At 39.8% G+C, this 27245-nt stretch overlaps 1 protein-coding gene across 1 annotated transcript in view; it reads right to left on the reverse strand.

Moving 5' to 3' along the window:
- LOC115114577 (corticotropin-releasing factor receptor 2-like) overlaps positions 1-27245 on the reverse strand; it is a 71943-nt gene that overhangs the window by 10202 nt on the left and 34496 nt on the right. The window contains exons 4-10 of the mRNA XM_029642948.2: positions 14083-14168; positions 11932-12038; positions 11480-11597; positions 11228-11381; positions 4141-4201; positions 2600-2672; positions 2213-2298 (exon numbers count right to left, since the gene is read on the reverse strand). Coding sequence (XP_029498808.1) covers positions 2213-2298; positions 2600-2672; positions 4141-4201; positions 11228-11381; positions 11480-11597; positions 11932-12038; positions 14083-14168 — 685 coding nt within the window. The remainder of the gene's footprint in view (positions 1-2212; positions 2299-2599; positions 2673-4140; positions 4202-11227; positions 11382-11479; positions 11598-11931; positions 12039-14082; positions 14169-27245) is intronic.

Raw genomic sequence — 27245 nt, forward strand, 5'->3', positions numbered from 1 at the left:
ATCCATGGCTTCTGGTTGGGGTATGTATGTACAGTCACTGTGGGGACGACGTCCTCAATGCACTTATTGATAAATCCAGTGACTTATGTGGTGTATTCCTCAATGCCATAGGAAGAATCCCGGAACATATTCCAGTCTGTGCTAGCAAAACAGTCCTGTAGTTTAGCATCTGCTTCATCTGACCACTTTTTTATAGACCGAGTCACTGGCGCTTCCTGCTTTCATTTTCGCTTGTAAGCAGGAATCAGGAGGATAGAATTATGTTCAGATTTGCCAAATGGAGGGCGAGGGAGAGATTTGTATGAGTCTATGTGTGTGGAGTAAAGGTGGTGTAGATTTTTTCCCTCTGGTAGCACATTTAACATGCTGATAGAAATTAGGTAAAATGGATTTAAGTTTCCCTACATTAAAGTCCCCGGCCACTAGGAGTGCCGCCTCTGGATGAACGTTTTCCTGTTTGCTTATGCCGGTATACAGCTCATTGAGTACGGTTTTAGTGCCAGTGTTACGGATACAGTTATCCTGTGTGTGTGTGTGTATCCTGTGTGTGTTTCTTTTCTCTCCTTCTCCCCTCACAGGTGAAAACCATCACTCCCCAATCAGTCAACAATCAATCATCAATCAGAAGACACACCTCCTCCTACTTCCTATCCTATCACAGTTCCTTCCCCATGGTTTAAAAACCCCATCATTTGTTTGTTCTGGAGCTCAATCTCTAGCGCAATCTCTCTGTAAATGCCATGTCTGTAGGTCTCTGTGTTTCACTCTCGCTTGTGTCGTAACCTCTCTTTTGTTTAAGCACCTCCATAGCACTTTGTCATCACCTGTGAGTATTGTTTTTGGTTATGGTGTTTGTTTGTTGCTGGTGGGAAAAGGGGGAACCAAGACAAGTCGCCCATGGGAATACACTACCCGTAGGTGAACTTTGTTAAATACACTAGTTAGAACTGGGCGGACCACCCACTGTATTTTTGGTTAGTTAGTTAGCTGTTGTTAAAGTAGGCTAGTCTAGCTTAGGGGTGTTTTTGAATACTTATTGTTTCTTTCCTTGGGTCCAGCTCAGCCCCTTTTCCTGCTCCCCCAATTACCGTGTGTTTATAAATAAACCTAGAGTTTGACGGTAGATTTCTGTTGTCGTGGTTATTTTGTGCACACTTTTACTTTGTCACAATAATTTGCATGAGTTACGTTACGGGTCTCATTACCCCCCCTAGACTGTCGGGCCAAAAGGGATTCGTAACAGCCAGCATTGGTCTGTGGTAGTCTGTAGACAGCTACGAAAATTACAGATGAAAACTCTAGGTAGATAGCGTGGTCTACAGCTTATCATGAGATACTCATGATTAGCTCATCGAGCAAAACCTTGAGAGTTAGATATCGTGAACCAGCTGTTTACATATATGCATAGGCATATAGGCAATGTCTTACCAGAGACTGCTGCTCTATCCTGCCGATAGAGTGTATAACCCGCCAGCTGTATGTTCTTAATATCACTGTTCAGCCACGACTCGGTGAAACATAAGATATTAGCGTTTTTTGTTTTTTTTTACCTTTATTTGACTAGGCAAGCCAGTTAAGAACAAATTCTTATTTTCAATGATGGCCTAGGAACCGTGGGTTAACTGCCTGTTCAGGGGCAGAACGAAAGATTTGTACCTTGTCAGCTCGGGGGTTTGAAGTTGCAACCTTCCGGTTACTAGTCCAACACTCTAACCACTAGGCTACGCTGTCCCGTTAGTAGGATATACGTGCTTTCAGTTCATCCCATTGACATCCCTACTGCCTCTGAACTGGCGGACTCACTAAACATAAACGCTTGTAAACTATGTTTGTGTGTTGTGTAGCCCTGGCTATCCGTAAAAGAAAATTAAAACAAGAAAATTGTGCAGTCTGGTTTGCTAAATATAAGCAATTTGAAATAATTTATACTTTTGCTTTTGATACTTAAGTATGTTTTTGCAATTACATTTACTTTTGATACTTAAGTATATTTAAAACCAAATAGTTGTAGACTTTTACTCAAGTAGTATTTTACTGGTTGACTTTCACTTTTACTTGAGTCATTTTCCATTAAGGTATCTTTACTTTTACTTAAGTGTGCAGAATCTCATCTAAATCTTTTATCAAAGATTGAAATGGGGGTCAAGTAAAGGTGGCATAATTTGACATGCGATATTCCAAATAACAAACCCCCACGGGAGAAGTGACTCACCTGTACTGTACGGTTTCTGATGTGGTAGAAGCTCTCAGCTTGGTCATGAGAATTCTTACTATGTTGAAGAGGAAAACGAAGTTTATCTAGCAGAGAATACAGATGGAAAACTTTAATTATGAGTTCATTATGTAGAACATGATGTTTTAGTAATGAAAAAACAACAACTGAGGAACTGACATGTGTTGTTTCATTAGAGCAGCTTATTTAAAAAAAAAAACTTTATTTAACTAGGCAAGTCAGTTAAGAACAAATTCATATTTACAAGGATGGCCTATCCCGGCCAAACCTGGGCCAATTGTGCGCCGCTCTATGGGACTCCCAATCACAGCCAGATGTGAGGCAGCCTGGATTTTGAACCAGGGACTGCAGTGACTTGTTACTTACCAAAAGAACAAGGATGACCGGCCCTTGATAAATGTAGTCAATATACTTTCCAGGTTCTTTCCCAAACCAGCATCTGTTGACAAACATTAAATGAATGGCTTTGCTTTCAAAATGTAGCATATTAACCATTTGTATCAATCTACCCTGAGTGTACAAAACATTAGGAACACCTTCCTAATATTGAGTTGCACCCCCCTTTGTCCTCAGAACAGCCCCAATTCGTTGAGGCATTGACTTGACAAGGTGTCAAAAGCATTCCACAAGGCTGCTGGCCCATGTTGACTCCAATGCCTCCAACAGTTGTGTCAAATTGGCTGGATGCCTTTTGGGTGGTGGACCATTCTTGATACACACGGGAAACTGTTGACCATGAAAAACCCAGCAGCGTTGACGTTCTTGAGACACTCAAATTGGTGTGCCTGGCACCTACTACAATACCCTTTCAAAGACACATCTTTTGTCTTGTCCATTCACCCTCTGAATGGCACACATACACAATCCATGTCTCAAATGACACAAGGCTTAAATATGCTTATTTAACCTGTCTCCTCCCCTTCATCTACACAATCTAGAGCCATAATCATTATGCTTAATTCTGCATATCTAAGCATAACTCTTGAGCTGTCTGGTGCTAAAATCTGGGTAAAAGATTGAAGGGAATGTGAGTCTTATTCAGTACATATAGCAATTGCTTTCTTTTCTAAAGTCTACTAACCTTGCCAGCAGGCAAGCCGGCTACGATAGTTAGACAAGCTAGCTATCTAACTTGATTGATAACCTGATATGGCTTCTTGGTAGCTAGTTATGAGGTTGGGAGATTGGGAACCTGTCTAGGCTAGCTAAAGCCAACTTCATAAAATTGCAAGGTGGCTTGTAGTATTAATGAAACATTATTTTAAATACTTATATATAAAAGCATTCTTCCTCTCTCTCACGCACATTTACTTTGTCACATGGAACTCTGACCAATCAGCTCGGATTGAAATGTGGCTAGGTTACTCGTGGGCATGGTTTTGCACCAAGTTTGGCTTGGATAAAAATGACGTGCCCATATGTCCCCCCCTATGGCCATGATAACTTTAGATAACATGAATTATCCTCTTGTAAATGCTACAGCAAATGCCTCTGTGACACCTACAATACAGTAAATTGAGATAATTGAATGCTGTGCTTTCGCTGTAAAGGCTATTTGAAATCCAACGATGCGTTTAGATTGCCAAGATTTTAAGCTAAAGAATCACGTATGACACTTGTGTTATCATGAATATTTAATATTGCGTTTATTTTTTTATTTGGCGCTCTGCAATTTCACCGGATGTTGTCGAGGTGGGTCGCTAGTGGAACGCCTGCGCCAGAAAGGCGTAATTACTACACTGTACCACAAAGGATATAAGACATCATCATTCTGAAACGTGATACGTATAGGTTTCTATGCACTCCATCAAAGGTCATCAAATACAACAAAATGTCTACAACACAAACTACTTACTATAAAATGCTTGAGATTCCACTGTTGTTGTTAATTAGAAATGTGCACTTACTGTTCATTTTCATTGTAAAGCTTCCCAATGGCCCAAGCAACAATTATAGGACATGGAATGCCTGAAAGAAAGATATATTTTTAAAACTTATTGGCAATAAACATCACATCTAAAAGTATTGAAGACTACAACGTCTGAGTGATAGTGTTAATATCATTAGGGAGTAGGGACATGCTCTAAATTAGAATCAGGCTGCAGTGTTTAGCAGCTATTACAGAGATTAAATTAAGGGAATCCATTGAGGCCAGTTGGATCCGTCCAGTTCTACTTTGATCTGGCTTAAGAACTGCTTATCTTCTTGGTCTCTAGTGTTGGACAGATAAAGTTAAAGCTATTCCACTTTTTACATTCAGCGGTTAAAGAAAAATAAAAAAGATCCCAGGAATTAATCTTAAATTGATCTCAGATCGATTGTCTGGGGCCAAGTTAACCTCCACTTTCATGTAAGAAAGTCATGGCCATCATGCTTTTAGGGATTGAGGATTATTTTGTTTATGTATTAAACTGTGAGTTCCAGACCCGTTCCAGACTCGTTGCTTAGGGGGTCCGGGGTCTTCCCTGGGATAATTTATATTTAGGACTGAGAAGCTCAGTTCTGGTGACTTTTTAAAAGGACATTCTACTTAAAATTCATGATTTAAAAAAGTATGCTGACACCATCTAAAATATAATTTCCAACTCCAGAAATGGGCCCAATAACATATTGGTAAAATGTATGTAAAAAAAAATTGTAGCCAATGCATGGTCTATATCATCAGATGTGTTATTAGCAATAAGCATTATGTCCTATAGCCCAACTGCTGCAGCATAGGGGCTATAAAATATACATAGGCAGAAGCATGGGGTTTGTCTATCTGCATTAACCCCATTGGACACAACATCCTGATTGTTATTATTATTAATGCTAATTATTTTTATATAAATATGTATATATAAATCATTCTTAATTATTATTCACACAAAAATTTGCATTTCTTCGTTTCTATTACAAAGTATGTCATTGCCCCGTTAAGACGTCATTGCCCCTTTAAGAGCTCTATTGTGCAGCTGGACCTGAACCATGCTTGAAACTCAGTTGTAAAACTGCATTTGTAAAATGATGTCAGACGCGCAATTAAAGGAGTAGAGAAATAAATGTGGTAGCGATGGAAAACTGGGATCCCCCTCTTTTTTAGCAAAATACGTTTGCCAAAACTGCTTTCAAAAGTGTTTCCCCGTAATTCCATTATTAAGAATTGTTATGCGTTGACTGCTTGTCAGAATACATGTTTTCCTCATATGTCTTTCCCAACTTGAATGCGCCCCTGAGAGGACCAGGATGGATATCTTGCTCCCAGGCAGAGTAAATACATTTTTTGCCCGCTTTGAGGACAATACAGTGCCATTGACACGGCCCGCAACCAAAATATGCGGACTCACCTTCACTGCAGCCGTGAGTAAAACATTTAAATGTGTTAACCCTCGCAGGGCTGCAGGCCCAGATGGCATCCCGAGCCGCGTCCTCAGAGCATGCGCAGACCAGCTGGCTGGTGTGTTTACGGACATATTCAATTATCCCAGTCTGCTGTTCCCACATGCTTCAAGATGGCCACCATTGTTCCTGTTCCCAAGAAAGCTAAGGTAACTAAGCTAAACGACTACCGCCCTGTAGCACTCACTTCCGTCATCATGAAGTGCTTTGAGAGACTAGTCAAGGACCATATCACCTCCACCCTACCTGACACCCTAGACCCACTCCAATTTGCTTACCGCCCAAATAGGTCCACAGACGATGCAATCTCAACCACACTGCACACTGCCCTAACCCATCTGGACAAGAGGAATACATATGTGAGAATGCTGTTCATCGACTACAGCTCAGCATTTAACACCATAGTACCCTCCAAACTCATCATCAAGCTCGAGACCCTGGGTCCCGACCCCGCCCTTTGCAACTGGGTACTGGACTTCTCAGGTGGTGAGGGTAGGTAACAACATCTCCACCCCGCTGATCCTCAACACTGGGGCCCCACAAGGGTGCGTTCTGAGCCCTCTCCTGTACTCCCTGTTCACCCACGACTGCGTGGCCATGCACGCCTCCAACTCAATCATCAAGTTTGCGGACGACACAACAGTGGTAGGCTTGATTACCAACAACGACGAGACGACCTACAGGGAGGAGGTGAGGGCCCTCGGAGTGTGGTGTCAGGAAAATAACCTCACACTCAACGTCAACAAAATTAAGGAGATGATTGTGGACTTCAGGAAACAGCAGAGGGGGCACCCCCCTATCCACATCGATGGGACAGTAGTGGAGAGGGTAGTAAGTTTTAAGTTCCTCGGCGTACACATCACAGACAAACTGAATTGGTCCACCCACACAGACAGCATCGTGAAGAAGGCGCAGCAGCGCCTCTTCAACCTCAGGAGGCTGAAGAATTTCGGCTTGCCACCAAAAGCACTCACAAACTTCTACAGATGCACAATCGAGAGCATCCTGTCGGGCTGTATCACCGCCTGGTACGGCTCTCCAGAGGGTAGTGAGGTCTGCACAACGCATCACCGGGGGCAAACTACCTGTCCTCCAGGACACCTACACCACCCGATGTCACAGGAAGGCCATAAAGATCATCAAGGACAACAACCACCGGAGCCACTGCCTGTTCACACCGCTATCATCCAGAAGGTGAGGTCAGTATAGGTGCATCAAAGCAGGGACCGAGAGACAGAAAAACAGCTTCTATCTCAAGGCCAACAGACTGTTAAACACCCACCACTAACATTGAGTGGCTGCTGCCAACACACTGATTCAACTCCAGCCACTTTAATAATGGGAATTGATGGAAATCGATGTAAAATATATCACTAGCCACTTTACACAATGCTACTTAATATAATGTTTACATAATCTACATTATTCATCTCATACAGTATGTACTCTATGTACTCTATATCATCTACTGCATCTTTATGTAATACATGTATCACTAGCCACTTTAAACTATGCCACTTTGTTTACATACCCCACATTACTCATCTCATATGTATATACTGTACTCGATACCGTCTACTGCATCTTGCCTATGCCATTCTGTACCATCACTCATTCATATGTCTTTATGTACATATTCTTTATCCCTTTACACTTGTGTGTATAAGGTAGTAATTTTGGAATTGTTAGGTTAGATTACTCGTTGGTTATTACTGCATCGTCGTAACTAGAAGCACAAGCATTTCGCTACACCTGCATTAACATCTGCTAACCATGTGTATGTGACAAATACATTTGATTTGATTTTGATTTGATTTACTCTTGCATAGAACACACAACAAAAAGATGACTAGGTAAATAGGTCAACTATTCTACTATGGGGTTGTCTGATTCAGTTTTAATAACAACATTACATGCCAAAAATAGTAGCACTGGAAAGTTACCTGAGTGATAAAGTATAGGCTTTGAATTAGGTTGCCAGCAGCTATAGTTGGCTACACAGCTGTTTGAGTTTAGCACTGAGATGGTACCCATTTTAGACTATTTAATTCCCTTCATCTGAACATAACTGTCAGCAACAATAATGCATGTCAGTTCAGGCACACAAGTATTTGAGAATATATTTAATAGAACAGACATGCTTCTGTCTGTGTTAGGCTATGTCATCTTACATTTACCAAACACACTTATGCAGAGCAATTTACAGGAGCAATTAGGGTTAAGTGCCTTGCTCAAGAGCACATTGACAGATGTTTCACCTAGACGTCGCAGGGATTCAAACCAGTGCTACTGGCCCAACGCTCTTAGTCGCTAGGCTACCTGCTGCCCTTCAAATATTGTCCCAAGGGTGTTGGTAGTCATAATTTAAGTAAGCTAATTTATATTCCTCTAACTCCACTGAATGCCTCTGTTAATCCAAGCAATGTCATTTTGAATTCCCTAAAGTGAGTGTGGAAGAGGTGAACAAATTATTTTCTATCAACAATGACAAGCCACCTGGGTCTGACAACTTGGATGGAAAATTACTGAGGATGATAGCGGACTATATTGCCACTGTTATTTGCCATCTCTTCAATCTACGCCTACAGTAAAGTGTGTGCCCTCAGGCTTGGAGGGAAGCAAAAGTAATTCCGCTACCCAAGAATAGCAAAGCAACCTTTACTGGCTCAGACAGCCAACCAATCAGCCTGCTACCAACCCTTAGTAAACTTTTGGAAAACATTGTGTTTGACCAGATACAATACTATTTCACAGTAAATTAATTAACAACCGACTTTCAGCATTCTTATAAGGAGGTGCACTAAACATGTACATCACTTCCACAAATGACTGATGATTGGTTGAAAGAAATGACAATACGAAGCTTGTGGGAGCTGTTTTGTTAGACTGCAATGCAGCGTTTGACATGATCAATAATAATCTGCTGCTGGAAAAACGTATGTGTTATGACTTTACATCCCCTGTTATATTGTGGATTGAGAGTTACCTGTCTAACAGAACACGGCAGGTGTTCTTTAAGGAAGCCTCCAACAGAATACAGGTAGAGTCAGGTATTCCCCAGGGCAGTTGTCTAGGCCCCTTGCTTTTTCAATCTTTACTAATGACCTGTCACTGGCACTGAATAAAGCCAGTGTGTCTATGTATACACATCAGCTATCACAGTAAGTGATAGCAAAGTGCTGCAGTTAGTTTTAGAATGTGTGGCAAGTAATAAGCTAGTGCCATTTTTTTTTACTAAAAGCATTGCATTTGGAATAAACCATTCACTAAGCCCTATACCTCAACAAAATCTTGTACTGAATAATGTTGAAATTGAGCAAGTTGAGGAGATTTATAACCCATGATTGTAAACTGTCATAGTCAAAACATATTGACGCAATGGTAGCTAAGATGGGGAGAAGTCTGTCCGTAATAAATTCTCCCATTTCACCCGTTCCTCCACATACTGCACTGGCTTCCAGTCAAATCTCGCTTCCACTACAAGACCATGGTACATGCCTATGAAGCAGCAAAAGGAACTGCCCCTTTCTACCTTCAGACTATGCTACACCCCAACCAGAGTACTACGTTCTGCCACCTCTGGCCCTCCCACCCCCTAATTAATCGCTGTTTATTTTGTCATGTGCCTTAATGTGTCTGGACCCCAGGAAGAGTAGCTAATGGGGATCCACAGTAAATACAAATACCTGTCATGCCTTGATCTGTTTCACATGTCTTTGTGATTGTCTCAACCCATCTCCAGGTGTCACCCGTTTTCCCCATTAGTCCATGGGTATTTATTGCATTTATTCCTATTTGTCTGTTGCCAGTTTGTCCTGTCTTGTTCTTATCACTCTTTTGCTAGTCCTCCTGGGTTTTGACCCTTGCCTGCCTTGACTCTGAAACCGCCTGCCTGACCATACTGCCTGCGCTGACCTCAAGCCTGCCTGCCACTCTGTACCTCCTGGACTCTGACCTTGTTTATGATCCTTTGCCTGTCCACTGCCATTCTCTTTCCTGCCCCTTGGATTATAATAAATATCAGAGACTTGAACCATCTGCCTCCCGTGTCTGCATCTGGGTCTTGCCCTGTGCCCTTATAATACCTAGACAACGCATAGTTGTTCTAATCTAGAAAAAGAGAAGAAAGTCTATGTTAAATTAACCCACATGACAGACATACTGATTAGAAATTATGATTCACAAGAGTAAGAACCAAGACTTGTCACGGTAATGCCTGAAATGAGAGATCATAATTCAATGTTGCAAATACTGTAAGATTCCACTTCAAAGCTGAGACCTGCGCATGAAAACCACTTGATCATCAGTGGAACTGTGGCAGACTGAGTAAATTACTGAAGGGTTTTCTCAAGGACATCCCAATAAAACAAACATAAAACCTGATTACAATCTTATCTTTTAACATATATAGACAAATGATCCACTACTGTGCAAGGTTTTCACTTCTTACAGAATAAATGTGCATAGCAAAGACATAACTGTTCAGATAGACTGCTAGATCAATTGAAACATTTTGTTAAATGTAAATGTATAAAATTAATTCTGACCGTCATCCCACTCCTGACACCAACACATTCCACTGCTGAAACCAATGGAATGAAACAACACCACAACACCTCCACTACACTTAGCTGAATTGAGTGAACAAACTTTAGTTAATTACATTTTGGGGCCAATATGAGATTTCTAATAACTATACTGGATGTATTTACTATACCCTGGCCTTTACCCTAGCCTACAATAAGTACAAAGAGCTATTTGGGATGATTCACTTAAATGTGAGCTATATACATATCCATTCAAATCAATGTTTTTATTCCAGTGCATATAAAGTCCTACACTACTGTACATGTAACATAAAGAAAATGGCAAAATGGCTCAGCAGTGAGCTCAGCTCAGCCGAATGACTCAAGGCTACTCGTGTCATTTCAGGTGCCTCTCCATGGTGTGAGTCAGTTTCTAACATAAGTGCTAGTCTCTCCTGACTGCAATGTGCTTTCACTAACACTTCAGCTCTAGGTGAGCCTGGGTCATTTATGTGGTGATGACTGGATGCATCTGCTGCCCGTCCCATCAAGTACTTGCTCAATCACAGGCCTGAAATGATGCACAACCACCTCTGATTTACCCACAATCCAATAGCGTATGCTTTTCTTGAAAATACATGCTTTTTGTTTCATCTCACAGGGTGCTTTGAGAGAAATGGAATGGGGTTTTGTTTTGCTAATCAGCGATATTTAACTACATTGTCTACATACGTATACTCAAGCATTCTGTAGCATTCACCCTTTGTGATGGAGGTGAATTAATAAAATCACTGGTCTGTTCTATGTAATATGTGGGGATTTACCTCTTACAGCTACAGTAAATGATATTCCTATTTCTAGAAACAATTTGTTTTAACCAGACTATCACATTGGCTCATGGAGGTGACAATATGATTTTTGAAAAGAGGGTAAACATAATAACTGCCATTTCATGTTTCATATTTAGGCGGTGTTAATTCTGCTTTATGCAGTTTTATGATAGAAGCCAGTCACTTGTCATAGTCTGACATTGTAAATTGGTACTCAAACACTTGCTGATGCTGAACATTATTAATTAGAATGCACTTACACCAGCCAATGAACAAGAAGACCCATTTCTTTAGCTTGTCTGTTGAATAAGTCATCACAATGGCTGTGTGAAGGTAGCATCCTTCAACAAACATCCAGAAAAAATTGGTCACCACAAAATAGTTATATATAGTCGTTATAAGACGACACCAAGGCTGTAGAAAGATAGGAAAACAATCATAGTTAGTTATTAGTGCAATAAAAAGCTTAACAGTCATGTGAATTGTAAATAATAATTTTTAACGACAGTTACCTCATTGCTCTCATGTATATTGTGATCAATCAACTGAAGTAGGAACCACATAACATTCCTCAAAATGAAGGTTGTTATCAAATTCCAGTGGATTATGTTTCGAAGACATCGTATGCTCCTAGAGAAGGAAATAAAGAAAACAATGTTTTAGTCTACATACCTAAAGTTACAAAATTCCAGTCAAAAACATATTCCTATAGTAGGCGACAAGTATACCTTTAAACACATTTTATTCTTGGGTGCAATTTACTTGATCAATTATTTTTAAAAGTGCTATATTAATTAACAAGCATCAAAACACAGTGCATACTTTACATAGACACTTAAAAGACATTAAGCGAGTTAGCCTAATAGGAGGGCAGTCCTGCAGTCCACATACATTTCAGTCATTATTTTGTACGAGGTCACATGTACTGCAGATACATTTAGAAGGGTACTATTTCTGTACTTGCCTTAAGCATAAGAAGAGAACGAAGGCTATGACAAGAGCTCCCACAGAAATACAGTGGCCGAGGTAGTTGATGATCAGAGCAATCTTATAGTGCATTGGGTATTTCCTCTGTGGGGAGAATATCACAAGATCTACTTCAAAATCTCGATAGACACAAAATGTTAAACTAAAAATAAAGGGGTTATATACACATTGACAGAGACATACATTTGCAATGCACAATTCACCTTCAAAAGATATCGATAATACATACAAATGGAAATGTGAAACATTCTGATGATAAATTACATACTTTAGCTGACTGGATTAGTAAGAATAAATACACTGTTATTATATAGTAAATGTGCCATAAATATGCTCTAATCAGACAAGTAAGGTAATTATGCCACAACTAATTCTGCACTATATGTGAAAATCTTTCCGTATTTGTGACATCAGTAAAGCAGCAAACATAAATATCATCATTTTGAAAGTCCTAAAGTATGCATGAAAATAATCCGCTAATCATGTTACACAACCATTCCAAATGTCACGCCCTGGCCTTAGTTATCTCTGTTTTCTTTATTATTTTGATTAGGTCAGGGTGTGACATGGCGGATTTATGTGTTTTGTCTGGTCAGGGTTTTTTGTATGTTTATGGGGCTGTTTCCTTTCTAGGTAGTTTGTATGTCTATGGTTGCCTAGATTGGTTCTCAATTAGAGGCAGCTGTCTATCGTTGTCTCTGATTGGGAACCATATTTAGGCAGCCATATTCTGTGGGTACTTTGTGGGTGGTTGTCTTCTGTCTTTGTGTCATTGTACCAGATAGGACTGTTTCGGTTTTCACATTTATTGTTTTGTATTTTGTAGTGTTCTCGTGGCCTTTATTAAACATGTTGAACTCTAACCATGCTGCATTTTGGTCCTCCTCTCCTTCAACGGAAGAAAACCGTTATACCAAAGATATCATTTTAAATGTTGTTATCTTGGACATGTTGTACATCATCGTGTCTAACAGGTTGATCTGATTACACTATATACACAAAAGTATGTGGACAGCCCTTCAAAGGAGTGGATTTGGTTATTTCAGCCACACCCGTTGTCGACAGGAATATAAAATTGAGTATACAGCCATGCATTGTCCATATACAAACATAGGCAGTAGAATGGCTTTACTGGAGAGCTCAGTGACTTTCAATGTGGCACCGTCATAGGATGGCACCTTTCCAACAAGTCAGTTCATCAAATTTCTGCCCTGCTAGAGCTGCTTCTGTAAGAAACGTCAGCACAAGAACTGTTAGTCAGGAGCTTCATGAAATGGGTTTCCGTGGCTAAACAGCCGCACACAAGCCTGAGATCACCATGCTCAATGCCAAGCATCAGCAGGAGTGGCATACAGCTCGCCAACATTGGACTCCGGAGAAAACGCATTCTCTGGAGTGATGAATCACACATCACCATCTGGCAGTCCGACGGACGAATCTGGGTTTGGCGGATGCCAGGAGAACGCTACCTGCCCTAATGCATAGTACCAACTGTAAAGTTTGGTGGAGGAAGAATAATGGTCTGGGGCTGTTTTTCATGGTTCGGGCTAGGCCCCTTAGTTCCAGTGAAGAGAAATCTTAACACTACAGCATTCAATGACATTCTAGACAATTCTGTGCTTCCAACTTTGTGACAAAAGTTTGGGAAGGTCCTTTCCTGTATCAGCATGACAATTTCCCCATGCACAAAGCGAGGTCTTTCCAGAAATTATTTTTTGAGATCAGTGTGGAAGAACTTGACTGGCCAGCACAGATCCCTGACCTCAACTCCATGGAACACCTTTGGGATGAATTGGATAGCCGACGGCGAGCCAGGCCTAAGTGCCCTACATCAGTGCTCGACCTCACAATGCTCTTGTGGCTGAATGGAAGCACGTTCCCGCAGCAATGTTCCAATATCTAGTGGAAAGCCTTCTCAGAAGAGTGGAGGCTGTCAAGGCTGCAAAGGGGGGACCAACTCTATATTAACGCCCATGGTTTTGGAATGAGATGTGTGTGGTTGTGTGTGGTTGTGTATGTGATGTGTGTGGTTCTGGTTGTTAACGTTGTCTCTAACAGGTTATTTGCAATGAGCATAATAAAGGAGAAGGCATAGGGTTTGATCTGTATAACCAATAGTTAAACCAACCTTCTCCTCCAAAATGGGTTCACAACTGGAGTAGTTGCTCTTCAGAGCCCACGTTCCATTATCCATGCATTCTCTGTAAGCACTCCCTGCGAAAAGAGGAGTGAGAGGATTGTAAATGTATGGTCACATTACTTATGTGCTATAATTCAAGTACAGGTACATTCAATAGAGTAAACAGAAATATACAGATGTAGGATCTTAATTTGAACTATACTGTCACAGCAAAATAATCCTTCAGCAACAGGATTTGAACGTTTAGTCCATAATATTGCTTGATCCGTGGTTAGGCTATCAGCTGGCTAAAAGTAGTCTACATGAAAAGTGCAATACTGTTAATATAACTGTGTGTTAGTGTGTATTTTCAGGGAATTTATGTAAATCCCAAAGCTCATCTGCATTTCCTGTGATGCAGGAAAATTCTCAGTAACAAAAGAGTGTTCAAATTAAGATGTGTACTCATAGCTGGTTGCTCCTATTGGCCAAAAATCAAATGTATGAATTTAGTCTTGTCATCAATGTTGAGTTCAATATTACACAATACATATGAATATGCTATATTTAAGATAAGTAGATAATAGTAAAACAACAATCATTCATTTGTAGTAACAGTTATGAAGTAAGTCGATAATATACTGAACAAATATATAAACGCAACATGTAACAATTTCAAAGATTTTACTGAGTTACAGTTCATATAAAGAAATCAGTCAATTGAAATAAATGAAGAGGACCAATATGGAAATAAGACCCAGACTTTACTGTGTGTTATCCTCAATTATTATATTCATGTGCATGTATGGATTTTTCAAGTTTTATGTTTTATGTTTTTCTATCTGGTCAAATGAATAAACTAAAAGAAATGAGTAGGCCCTATTCTATGAATTTCACATGACTGGGGATACAGATATGCATCTGTTGGTCACAGATACCTTTTAAAAAAACCTGTAAAAAAATATTTGTCGCGCTGCATGCCTCACACATCTCGTTCTCATAGAGTTGATCAGGCTGTTGATTGTGGCCTGTGGAATGATGTCCCACTCCTATTCAATGGCTGTGCGAAGTTTCTGGATATTGCTGTCATACATGTCGATCCAGAGCATCCCAAACATCCTCAATGGGTGACATGTCTGGTGAGTTTGCAGGCCATGTAAGAACTGAGCCATTTTCAGCTTTCAGGAATTGTGTACAGAATCTTGCGACATGGGGCTGTGCATTATCATGCTGAAACATGAGGTGATGGAGGCGGTTGAATGACACGACAATGTGCCTCAGGATCCCGTCATGGTATCTCTGTGCATTCAAATTGCCATCGATAAAATGCAATTGTGTTCATCGTCCAACAGAAGCATATCTGTATTCCAAGCCATGTGAAATCCATAGAGCCTAATGAATTGAATTCAACTGACTGATTTCCTTGGATGAACTGTAACTCACTCAGTTAAATCTTTTAAATTCTTGAATGTTGCGTTTATAGATTTGTTCAGTGTAGTTAACTCAATAATAGTTACAAGATCATTCATGTGTAGAATTAAGTCAATGATAGTTAAACAACATTGTAAAACAGGTTGTTTGGATCCTGGATGCTAATTGGTTGATATGCAGGAGTTGTGGGACAACAACTCCTACAAAATACCATGACATATTAATGTCATAATTCCACTGCCCTACAGCCCAGGCAGGAAATTCATAAACTTCATCAGCTTCGGGGAATAAGCATCTACACATTATTTTTCCATGGTCCGGTCAAATGTATTTATATAGCCCTTCGTACATCAGCTGATATCTCAAAGTGCTGTACAAAAACCCAGCCTAAAACCCCAAACAGCAAGCAATGCAGGTGTAGGTCGCCATGCTCCCACGCCTCAGCCAGATCGACAGGTTCCTGTGCCTCAGCAGAGGTGACCGGTCCGCTCTTGATCCCCGGGATCGTCATTTTGGTCTGTGTCCTGCAGCTGGAGCCGCGCATCAGGGAGGGGGTCCTGTCACGTGTGCTCCCTCTCCGGCCTCTAGGTCACCAGGCTGCTCGTTATGGCGCACACCTGTCACCCTCGTTACGTGCATCAGCGCATAATAACACTCACCTGGACTCCAATACCTCCTAGATTACCTGCCCTATTTATGTCACTCCCTTTGGTTCCTTCCCCAGGCGATATTGTTTCTGTTTCATGTCTGTGCGTTGTTCGTGTTTCTTGTGTTGTGTTGTATTATGTTTCGTTCAGTCATTAAATGTATTCACTCCCTGAACTTGCTTCCCGACTCCCAGCTCACACGTTACACCATGCTACTATTTGGTTTGCAATAGTTGGGGGTTGTATAAACATACCTGTCTGCCTCTACGACCTGTGTAACAACATATCATTTTACAAATGCAAACTCTCTGTATGTAGGCCTATTGGATATTTATTAAATCATTATTCATTGAAGTTATTTTCTCTCCACATCATTGAATCTCTGCTAGCTAGCTACATGCCAATGATTTGTTTAGCATAGCAACGTTGTCACAATCGTCATATGGAGTAGACCAAAGCGCAGCGTGCTATGAATCCATTATTTTATTGAATGACGAAAAAACAAAAACAACAAAACGATCGTGACGCTATGACAACGAGTGCAGACATAGACAATAACCCACGTAATACCCAAAGAAGATGGCTGCCTAAATATGGTTCCCAATCAGAGACAACGATAAACAGCTGCTGCCTCTAATTGAGAACCAATCTAGGTAACCATAGACATACATAAACACCTAGATGGTAAACAACCCCATAAACCTACAAAACCCCTAGACAGTACAAAAACACATACATCACCCATGTCACACCCTGACCTAACCAAAATATATAAAGAAAACAAAGAATACTCAGGTCAGGGCATGACAAACGTTGAATGAATAGGTCAAAACAACTGGGTCAAAACTAACTAATTAAAAAATAACTAAGGACCATCATCATTGAATCTCTGCAAGATAGCTACATGCCAATGATTTGTTTAGCATAGCATAGTCAAATGAGTAGAATGATTAGAATCGGCTTCACCTCGGGCCTAAGAACAGCCCTTAGTTGGGAGTTATCACACAATAATCCCTGGGTTCAAGGGCCTTATTGCTTAAATAATCCTTAATTTATTTAGTTGATAATCATTACATAGCATTACGCCACGTATAGTAGCAAGTCAATAATAGTTACACAATTCTTCATGTGTAAGATTAAGTCAATAATAGTAACAGAAATATTAGTAACACTTTCAATCATTCACTTGTAATAGTCCTAGTAGATAATACATTGATAATAGTTACAGAATCATTCATGTGTAGGATTAAGTCAATAATAGTTACACAACAATCAGTAACACTTTCAATCTTTAACTTACAGTAGCAGTTATTAAGTCCATAGTCGTGACACAACAGTCTTTCACTTAGCACTCTCCTGTGAGTCGAGACAAGAGTGTTACTTTGCCCCTCGGTTCAAAGTTTACCAGTTTAATCTTTTTTCTGCCACCCTAGACACTTTAGGAATAAAAATGTTAATTTATGAAAGGGGATTTGCAAAGCCTCTTTGTCCTCCAGTTAATATATTTGCATATCTTTTAAAACCTCTTATTGTAATCAACTTTGAACAGATTTTTTAACATTTTAATATCCCCATTTTCTACATTTCAGTATACTTTTTTTTAATCTCCTTCTTGAAGACCACTTCAAACTTCTTTTTAATCCTCTTAATTTTGTGCATTATGTTATGTCCATTTCATGAAAGAGAATCAGATCATTTCAAATGAATCAGTCCTTTTCAACGCCTCACACTATTTTCTTTTCAACATTTTGATACTGTATGATTGTCTCTCGTTTGTATAATGAGATATACAAAATCATGATGTATACAATTAACATTGGGGCCTGTTCACTGACCTTTTTTAGCTAAATATTGGCTTGATGATTGATTGGAGGAGCAGGGTGTGCTGAGTTAGTGGATGGGGTGGCAGTGGGGTTGAATAAAGACGGTCAGATCTGGCCATGCAATCTGGTTTATTACCTTTCAACACATGAGGATTTACTGAGACACAAGACAAAGGACAACACCTGATTATGAATAAAGCTAACATGTGTACATAACGAGGTATCACGCTATCAGTTAAGCGTGAGTCAAATCTTATTGTTCTGAGTTCAATGGTATTTCCTAATCAACAGTAAGACCTCGGCTCATAATCAATGTTTTTAATTTGCACTGGATGGATATTTAACCATGAAGAATCTATACAGTTGAATTGGATGCAGCGTACACCTTCAGTTAAATCATTTGGAACAAACAGGCAGCGTGAGTCCCATGAGACAAGGCAAAACAATCAATGACATTACCCAACCAAATACATTGAGTCTGTTCATTTGACCCTGTTTAACAAAACTAACTGGACATGTGTTTTGATCCAATGCCAGAGGCCGTGCTGAACTGGACAACAAACGCCTTGTTTCACAGATGAGAGATGTACTAAATACATTTTGAGTGTATTTTTAGGATATTAAAGAGAACTGGATTGTACCTCTGACTCCCTAAAGGTTCATCCTCCTCTGTACTCAGACACTCCAGAGTTGACAAAGTAAATCCAAAGTCATTGGGTGGCATTCCGGGAATACTCAGATACTTTCAACAGTGCCTGTCTGCAGGCAAAGTCTTGTACGGTAGCTCAAACACCCCCAGTTCTACACTTCTAAGACGAGGAGGATTTTCCCAGATACTTAATTTTTCTCTGTGTTCATATCATCCTTTCTTTGTGAAGAACACTCTTTCAGTCAAGAATTTAGGTCTGGGGAGCAGGTTGAGAGGAGTACAGGTTTCTGACTAACCATCTGTACAAAACGCATGATGAAGCCACTTTATTCATATATTTGTTTCTCTTTCCATAACTATGGCACTCTAGAGTCAGTTTCAACTCTTACATTGGACTTGGATAAGGAGAAACTGAGGTTTCTGTGTACAGTATACACTGAGTGTACAAAACATCTTTCCATGACATAGACTGACCAGGTGAATCCAGGTGAAAGCTAAGATTCCTTATTGATGTCACCTGTTAAATCCACTTAAATTAGTGTAGATGAAGGGGAGGAGACAGGTAAAACAAATAAAAAATTAAGCCTTGAGGCAATTGAGACATGGATTGTGTATGTGTGCCATTCAGAGGGTGAATGGGCAAGACAAAATATTTAAGTGCCTTTGAATGGGGTATGGTGCCAGGTACAATGGTTTGAGTGTGTAAAGAACTGCAATGCTGCTGGGTTTTTCACCCTCAACAGTTTCCCGTGTGTATCAAGAATGGTCCACCACCTAAAGGACATCCAGCCAACGTGACACAACTGTGGAAAGCATTGGAGTCAACATGGACCTACATCCCTGTGGAACGCGTTTGACACCTTGTAGTCCATGCCCTGACGAATTGAGGCTATTCTGAGGGCAAAAGGGGTGAAACTCAATATTAGGAAGGTGTTCCTAATGTTTTGTGCACTCAGTGTACAGTATGTTGTTTATAGTATTGAAGGAGGTTTCCCAAGGGTTGAAGAGAATCCAGCTGGTTGTACAGGTTGAGCAGGTTGTAGAATTCCATACCCACTTTATCACAATGCTGGTGATAAAAAAATGAATCAAAAACACAATCAAATCTAATCAAAAGGTATAATTCCTAGGTTTTTGATATATTAATATACTGTATGTTCTCCTAGATTTAGATGAGTTTCCAGGCTTCTGCATATGAAACAACTCCTATAAAGGGATGTATTACTGTCTCTATATTCCATGCATGTCACCCACCTGAGCCAGTTATGTCAGTCACGCTTTCCAGACATTTCAAATTAAATTGTATGACCTGAGGCATGTCAAAGTACAGTAGATATACCTCCCTGCTTAAGAGAGTTAGGCATGTCTTTTTAAGACAGAACAAATCGAGGCATATCTGTCACTGTGATGGTGTTTTCTACACAGACATCAGATACGGGGTAAGGCTAGGGCGTAGTTCGCCTTAATTTAAAAAGTCAAGAAGTCAAGAGGGTCAAACAGTATTCTCAGATTAAGGAAAAACAACAGTGCTTCAAAACACAATGACACAAATTAAATATGTCAGTGGCTTCTTTGATGTTCCTTTTCGAGCCTTAGAGTGACAGCATATCCATTTTAACTTTGCAAGGATGAAATTCTTAAATGTAAAACAAAAAAACACAACATCAAGGGAAAGGCTTTTAAATTCACTTACCAGGGGAAAATGAAAAAAAGGTTTTGATTTTCATGTCTACAAAAAATATTTGCTCATATTTATTTTGCTGCTCTAAATCCGTCAAAATCAACTCTGGACCTCAAAGTCAGTTCCACTGTGTTTTTTCATTGTTCCCCTCTAATTAGGGTCTGATTTAGACCTGGGACACCAGGTGGGTGCAATTTATTATCAGGTAGATAAGAAAACCAGCAGACTCTGGACATCGTCAGAGTAAGAGCTGAATACCCCTGCTCTAATGGGTAAATTGATTATTTTTGAGAGGGAATGTTTACTAATATCATACATTTTGTCCATTGTTAAAGTGTTTCCAGATAGATACTGTACACTTGAATATATTGAAAAGAGGAAGAGGAAATGACGTCGAAGGGTGTTTAGACAGCTCGGATGAATGCAATTTATATGATTTTAAAAGGCTATGTAAAACAACAGCTAGTGTCACGTTCTGACCTTTATTTCCTTTGTTTTGTATTTATTTAGTATGGTCAGGGCGTGAGTTGGGTGGGCAGTCTATGTTTGTTTTTCTATGTTTTGGTGTATTTCTATGTTTAGGCCTAGTATGGTTCTCAATCAGAGGCAGGTGTCATTAGTTGTCTCTGATTGAGAATCATACTTAGGTAGCCTGGGTTTCACTGTGTGTTTGTGGGTGATTGTTCCTGTCTCTGTGTTTTGCACCAGATAGGGCTGTTTTTGGTTTTCCACGTTTATTGTTTTGTAGTGTTCATGTTTATCTGTTTTTATTAAACATGAATCAATATAACCACGTTGCGTTTTGGTCCGCCTCTACTTCACCACAGGAAAACCCTTACAGCTAGTGTGTTGATAGTGTGTTGCCTTCAATCCCTGTCTGGCAGGCCACCTTAAATCTTATCCCTGAGAAATCTGACCCTGTATGGCAAATCTCTGTTTCAAATCAGCTGATTCAAATAATCAACTCATCATCACGCTTTGATTATTTGAATCAGCTGTGTAGTGCTAGGGCCAAAACCAAAACGTACACCCAGGGGAGGCCCCAGGACCGAGTTTGTGAAACCCTGCTCGAATGCAGTAGTATCTCTGACATTGACTCATGACTTCTAAAAAAGGAACAGCCTAAGGACAAAATTAGACCTAGGGCTGGATATGAACGCTTTTTTCCCATGTCGTATTTTTTCTCAACATTATATGTTCTTGTAGATTCATTACAGTAGACATCTACTGAAATACAGTACACACTGATTTCAGCATAATGTATGTAAAGAAAATCACCCCAAAAAAACTAAACAATTCTGGCTAACCATTCCACTACAACACCCCAGGCTCATAAACAGACTAGGAGAGTATCTTTCAGGCCACAATATAATATGATTGGCCTTTTTTATCTAAGGTCACTGAGCAACACACAAACAGCATTTGTCTCTTTGGAAAAGTCCCCAGAATGAGAGCATTTGGTGACCAAATTGAATTGACTACTTTTACCTCTGACCCAGACTCAATGTGATGACATGATGGATGAGATTCTTAAAGGGGTAGCTGTCAAATTCTGGAGAAATATAGCACTTTTATTTGGATAGATAGTTGCATATCATTTGCAAATGGATCAGTGCATTCTAAACAGAGTAGTGGAGTAGAATGAGTTATTTATTTCAAAGGCTAGTCATGTTGCCATTAAATTACAGCACCATATCTACCACAAAAGTTCCCTCAAACAGCTTCCTGAGAAAATGCACACACTGCCGTTCTATACTGTTGTATTAGTCCCTTTCCACCACCATATCTGGCAGGCTGCTCCTCCTCAGACCATCGATTGGTCAGAGATCAGATATGGACGGAGCTGAACAAGTGAAAGCACTCCATCAGAGGCTGGCACTGATCAAGTGAAAGCACTCCCTGATCCACAACCGTAGCCCACTACAGCAACATCCACAAGTCACCTTGCCACTGGCCCAATCAGTTAGACGTTAGGGGTGAAACCCAAACCCCTTGCCTGCAGCCTTTCTAACCTTCATACTACCATGAGCCTAATGCTGTCATGCCTTTACTACTGCTTTACAAGTGGTATGGATATCAACCTCAAATAGGCTACTGGCTAGCCCTACCCCCTTAACAGCAACCTTTCTAACCACTATACTACCATGAGCTCAACGTGCTCATGCTTTTACTATTGCTATACATAGAGTACAATGAGCAGTTTCTGGCCCTGAGAAAGTGGTATGGAAATAAAGCTCATATACTGGCCAGTCAAAATGCTAAATCCTAATATTAAGGCACCTGAAAATGTTTGTAAATGAGACAGAACATTTAATAACACTGACTCATCCCTAACCTTGCTAATATCTGAATCAGGCATTAACAAGGCAGGAATGACATATACATCAATGGAAAACAGTACAGACAGTCACATTCACTGTGCCTGCCTAGCAGCGGTTCTTGACTAGCAGTGATCGAGCAATGCTCTCATTTAGTAGAGTAAAACCTATGATAGTAAAATATCATAGGATACGATACAATAAACAGATATTATGGAGTGGAAATATTTAAGAATGTTTACACATTTATATGAGAATAAAGAAGTAAGGAAAGCCTGTATACATACATGCATACAGGAAAGATAAAAGCACTGTGGGCATTAAGAAACATCTACTATTCCAGACTGTGCCAGGAAGTAAAACATATATTTTTTAAGAGATATCTTAGAGGTATTAAAGGCATGTGAACCCTACTGTACAATGACACCAGACATGCTAATATATACAGCATAACCAGTTAAATCAAAAATATAATCTACGTAATCCCCAAAAGTTATTATTTATCAATAACTAGTAATGCTGCATACTCAAAGAAAGGCTAAAATGTTACCTTTCTGGTAAAAATAGTTTAAAAATTTTGAGATGTAGTCACTTAGAAATTGTTGAGATGTAGACACTTAGAAATTGTTGAGATGTAGACACTTAGAAATTGTTGAGATGTAGTCACTTAGAAATTGTTGAGATGTAGTCACTTAGAAATGGTTGAGATGTAGTCACTTAGAAATTGTTGAGATGTAGTCACTTAGAAATTGTTGAGATGTAGTCACTTAGAAATTGTTGAGATGTAGACACAAGCACAAGTACAAATATAAAAATATGAAATATTTTATGATGTAGGCTATATGTGTTCTAAATATAGCATAATCAAATGATAAAATGACGAACTATAAGATTTCACCTTTCTTATAACTAAAATATGTTGAGCGTTAAGAGAAAATGTGCATATTTTCTTAAGGTTTCTCTTGATCAAAACGTCTGCCCACATCGTTGTGGACAAATCACAGAGCTCTAGCTTGGCTTTCTGAACTCGTTACGAACTCGCCTTTCATCTCATATTACAGTTTTCCCCAACTGTTTACAAACTAAAACTGGCCCATGAGGCACAATGACCCAGACCTGTAACTCATTTAGCAGAACCATACACCGAATCTGCAATACTACTGGCACGTTTTGCTTTACACTCAGATTGAAATTCTATAACAAACATTTGGCAAAACACAATACACAATTCTCTACCTCTGGCACAACTTTCACAACTAAAATATTTTGTGTGCAAATGAAAACGCAACCCTGTTCAACAAGCTAAACTCAATTACCAACTGATCACTTTCACTCTTCACATGGGAAAACACTAATTGCGCAAATGTTCACTTTGCAATAGAAAAAGGCCACAGGTGAGTACTCCTGTGTTTGGAGAACAATGGAAGCAAACTTGGCAGAGAGAGAGGTAGAGGTGGGGGTCGGGGTAGAGGTGGAGGTGGTGGAAGACAGCGAGAGTAATTTCTGATGAAATTTGGGCGACGGTGGTGGACCTTGTAGTCAACCATGGTTTGACCTTGAGAGAGGCTGGGCAGAGAGTGCAGCCCAATCTGAACCTCTTCACCGTAGCATCCATCATCCGGACATTCCTAAATGAGAATAGGTCCTATGTCTGCAGTACATACTGTACCTATCTACTACTTTTACTACTTGACAGTAGTACAACATAAAGCACAGTAAAGACTGTAGATTCCAATACATACTGTAAGGGGAAACAAAGTAAATGTTTAATGTATTACTGTTATGTATGAAATTGGAAGCTATACTACTTTGTAACATGTTTATCTTGTATACTGTACTACTGTAGTGTTAAATGAACTGTAAGCTATTTTGTATTTGTAGAACTGAAAGACGACCACCACGTGGTGGTAGAACGCAGCTATTTATAGACAAATAGGAGGCTGCCATTGTGCAAATGGATGTTGAAAATAATGGCATAAGATAGCGGGAAATCCAACAACAGATTTTTAAAAACCCTGCCATCTTCCATAACATCAGAGTGAGCTTATCAACCATAGACAGCATCCTTAAGAAACACCATCTCCGGATGAAGCAAATCTAGAGTCCTATTTCAAAGGAATTCCCAAAGAGTGAAGGATAAATATGAATATGTGCAAGTAAGTAATGTACTAGTATTACACTCTTGAAACATGAGACTCATTGATGTTGCCAGTGAACTTTACTATACAGCAATTACAGTATTTACTGTCATTTCAGAGAATCATGGAGTTGGATGCAAGTCCCATCCCCCAGCAACTCATATTTATAGATGAGGCTGGATTCAATTTAGCAAAAAGGAGAAAAGGAAGGAAGATAGGTAAACGCGCCATCATTGAGGTACCTGGCCAGCGCGGGTGAAATGTCAGCATATGCGCAGCTATGGGCCACAATGGGGTCCTCCACTGCCATGCTACCCTTGGACCATACAACACTGCCCATCTCCTTCATTTCCTGAACACCTTACATAACAATCTTTTTCAGCCAGAGCAGAGAAGGCCAGTTGATCCTGTGCAGCAAATGTATGTTCTAATTTGGGACAATGTGCGTTTCCATCGGGCCGCTCAGGTCCGCAACGGGTTCCATGACAATCCCAGGTTTACAATTCTCTATCTCCCACCATAATCCCAATTTCTCAACCCCATTGAGGAGTTGTTTTCAGCATGGCGGTGGAAGGTGTATGATCGTAAACCCCATGAACGTATGGCCCTTCTCCAGGCAATAGAGGAGGCCTGTGGTGACATTCTAGCAGAGTCCTGTCAGGGGTGGATGCGTCATGACAGAAGATATTTCCCCCACTGTCTGGCCAAGGAGAATATCGCCTGTGGTGTTGATGAAAATCTGTGGCCGGACCAATACAACAGACATGACTTATTCTGTTTTCACAATGGAGTATTTGTTTATTGACTTATGATTTAGATTTGACTGTTTTTTGAGAGTTTCCTTATCTGTTCCATACTATTTATTTAACATACAGTACAGTAGTACAAATAAGCACATTTTTCTTCCTTTGCATATGAAAAATATGTACTGTATGTGTGCTTACAGTATGCTGTTTGACATGTATTGAGTCATGTTGAAATTTGTGTTCCTTTCTTGTTTGAGTACACACAAACAATAAATCAAATCAAATGAAATTGTATTAGTCGCATGCGCAGAATAAAACAGGTGTACATTTGAAGTCAGAAGTAAACATATACTTAGTTTGGAGTCATTAAAACTAATTTTTCAACCACTACACAAATTTCTTGTTAACAAACTATAGTTTTGGCATGTCGGTTAGAACATCTACTTTGTGCATGACACAAGTAATTCTCCCAACAATTGTTTACTGACAGATTATTTCACTTATAATTCACTGTATCACAATTCCAGTGGGTCAGAAGTTTACATACACTAAGTTGACTGTGCCTTTAAACAGCTTGGTATATTCCTGAAAAGGATATCATGGCTTTAGAAGCTTCTGATGGGCAAATTGACATCATTTGAGTGATTTGGAGGTGTACCTGTGGATGTATTTCAAGGCCTACCTTCAAACTCAGTGCCTCTTTGCTTGACATCATGGGTTAATGAAAAAGAAATCAGCCAAGACCACAGAAAGAAAATGGTAGACCTGGTTCATCTTTGGGAGCAGTTTCCAAACGCCTGAAAGTACCAAGTTCATCTGTACAAACAGTAGTACGCAAGTATAAACACCATGGGACCACGCAGCCATCATACCACTCAGGAAGGAGACGCGTTCTGTCTCCTAGAGATGAACGTACTTTGTTGCGAAAAGTGCAAATCAATCCCAGAACAACAGCAAAGTACCTTGTGAAGATGCTGGAAAAAGTATCTATATCTGTCACGTTCTGACCTTTATTTCCTTTGTTTTGTCATTATTTAGTATGGTCAGGGCGTGAGTTGGGGTGGGCAGTCTATGTTTGTTTTTCTATGATTTGGGTATTTCTATGTTTCGGCCTAGTATGGTTCTCAATCAGAGGCAGGTGTCATTAGTTGTCTCTGATTGAGAATCATACTTAGGTAGCCTGGGTTTCACTGTGGGTTTGTGGGTGATTGTTCCTGTCTCTGTGTTTGCACCAGATAGGACTGTTTTGGGTTTTCACGTTTCTTGTTTTTGTTATTTTGTTCATGTGAAGTGCTTTATTAAACATGAATCAAAATAACCACGCTGCGCTTTGGTGCGCCTCTCCTTCAAGTCAAGAAATCCGTTACAATATCCACAGTAAAATTAGTCAGGAATGGAGGAATGGGCCAAAATTAGGAGGAATGGGCCAAAATTCACCCAACTTATTGTGGGGAGCTTGTGGAAGGCTACCCGAAATGTTTGACCCAAGTTAAAAAATGTAAAGGCAACGCTATCAAATACTAATTGAGTGTATGTAAACTTCTGACCCACTGGGAATGTGATGAAAGAAATAACAGCTGAAATAAATCATTCTCTCTACTATTATTCTGACATTTCACATTCTTAAAATAAAGTGGTGATCCTAACTGACCTAAAAGCCTTTGAATTTTTACTAGGATTAAACATCAGGAATTGTGAAAAACTGAGTTTACATGTATTTGGCTAAGGTGTACGTAAAC

The sequence above is a fragment of the Oncorhynchus nerka genome, linkage group LG9b (genome assembly GCF_034236695.1).
Source record: "Oncorhynchus nerka isolate Pitt River linkage group LG9b, Oner_Uvic_2.0, whole genome shotgun sequence".
Lineage (NCBI taxonomy): Eukaryota > Metazoa > Chordata > Actinopteri > Salmoniformes > Salmonidae > Oncorhynchus > Oncorhynchus nerka.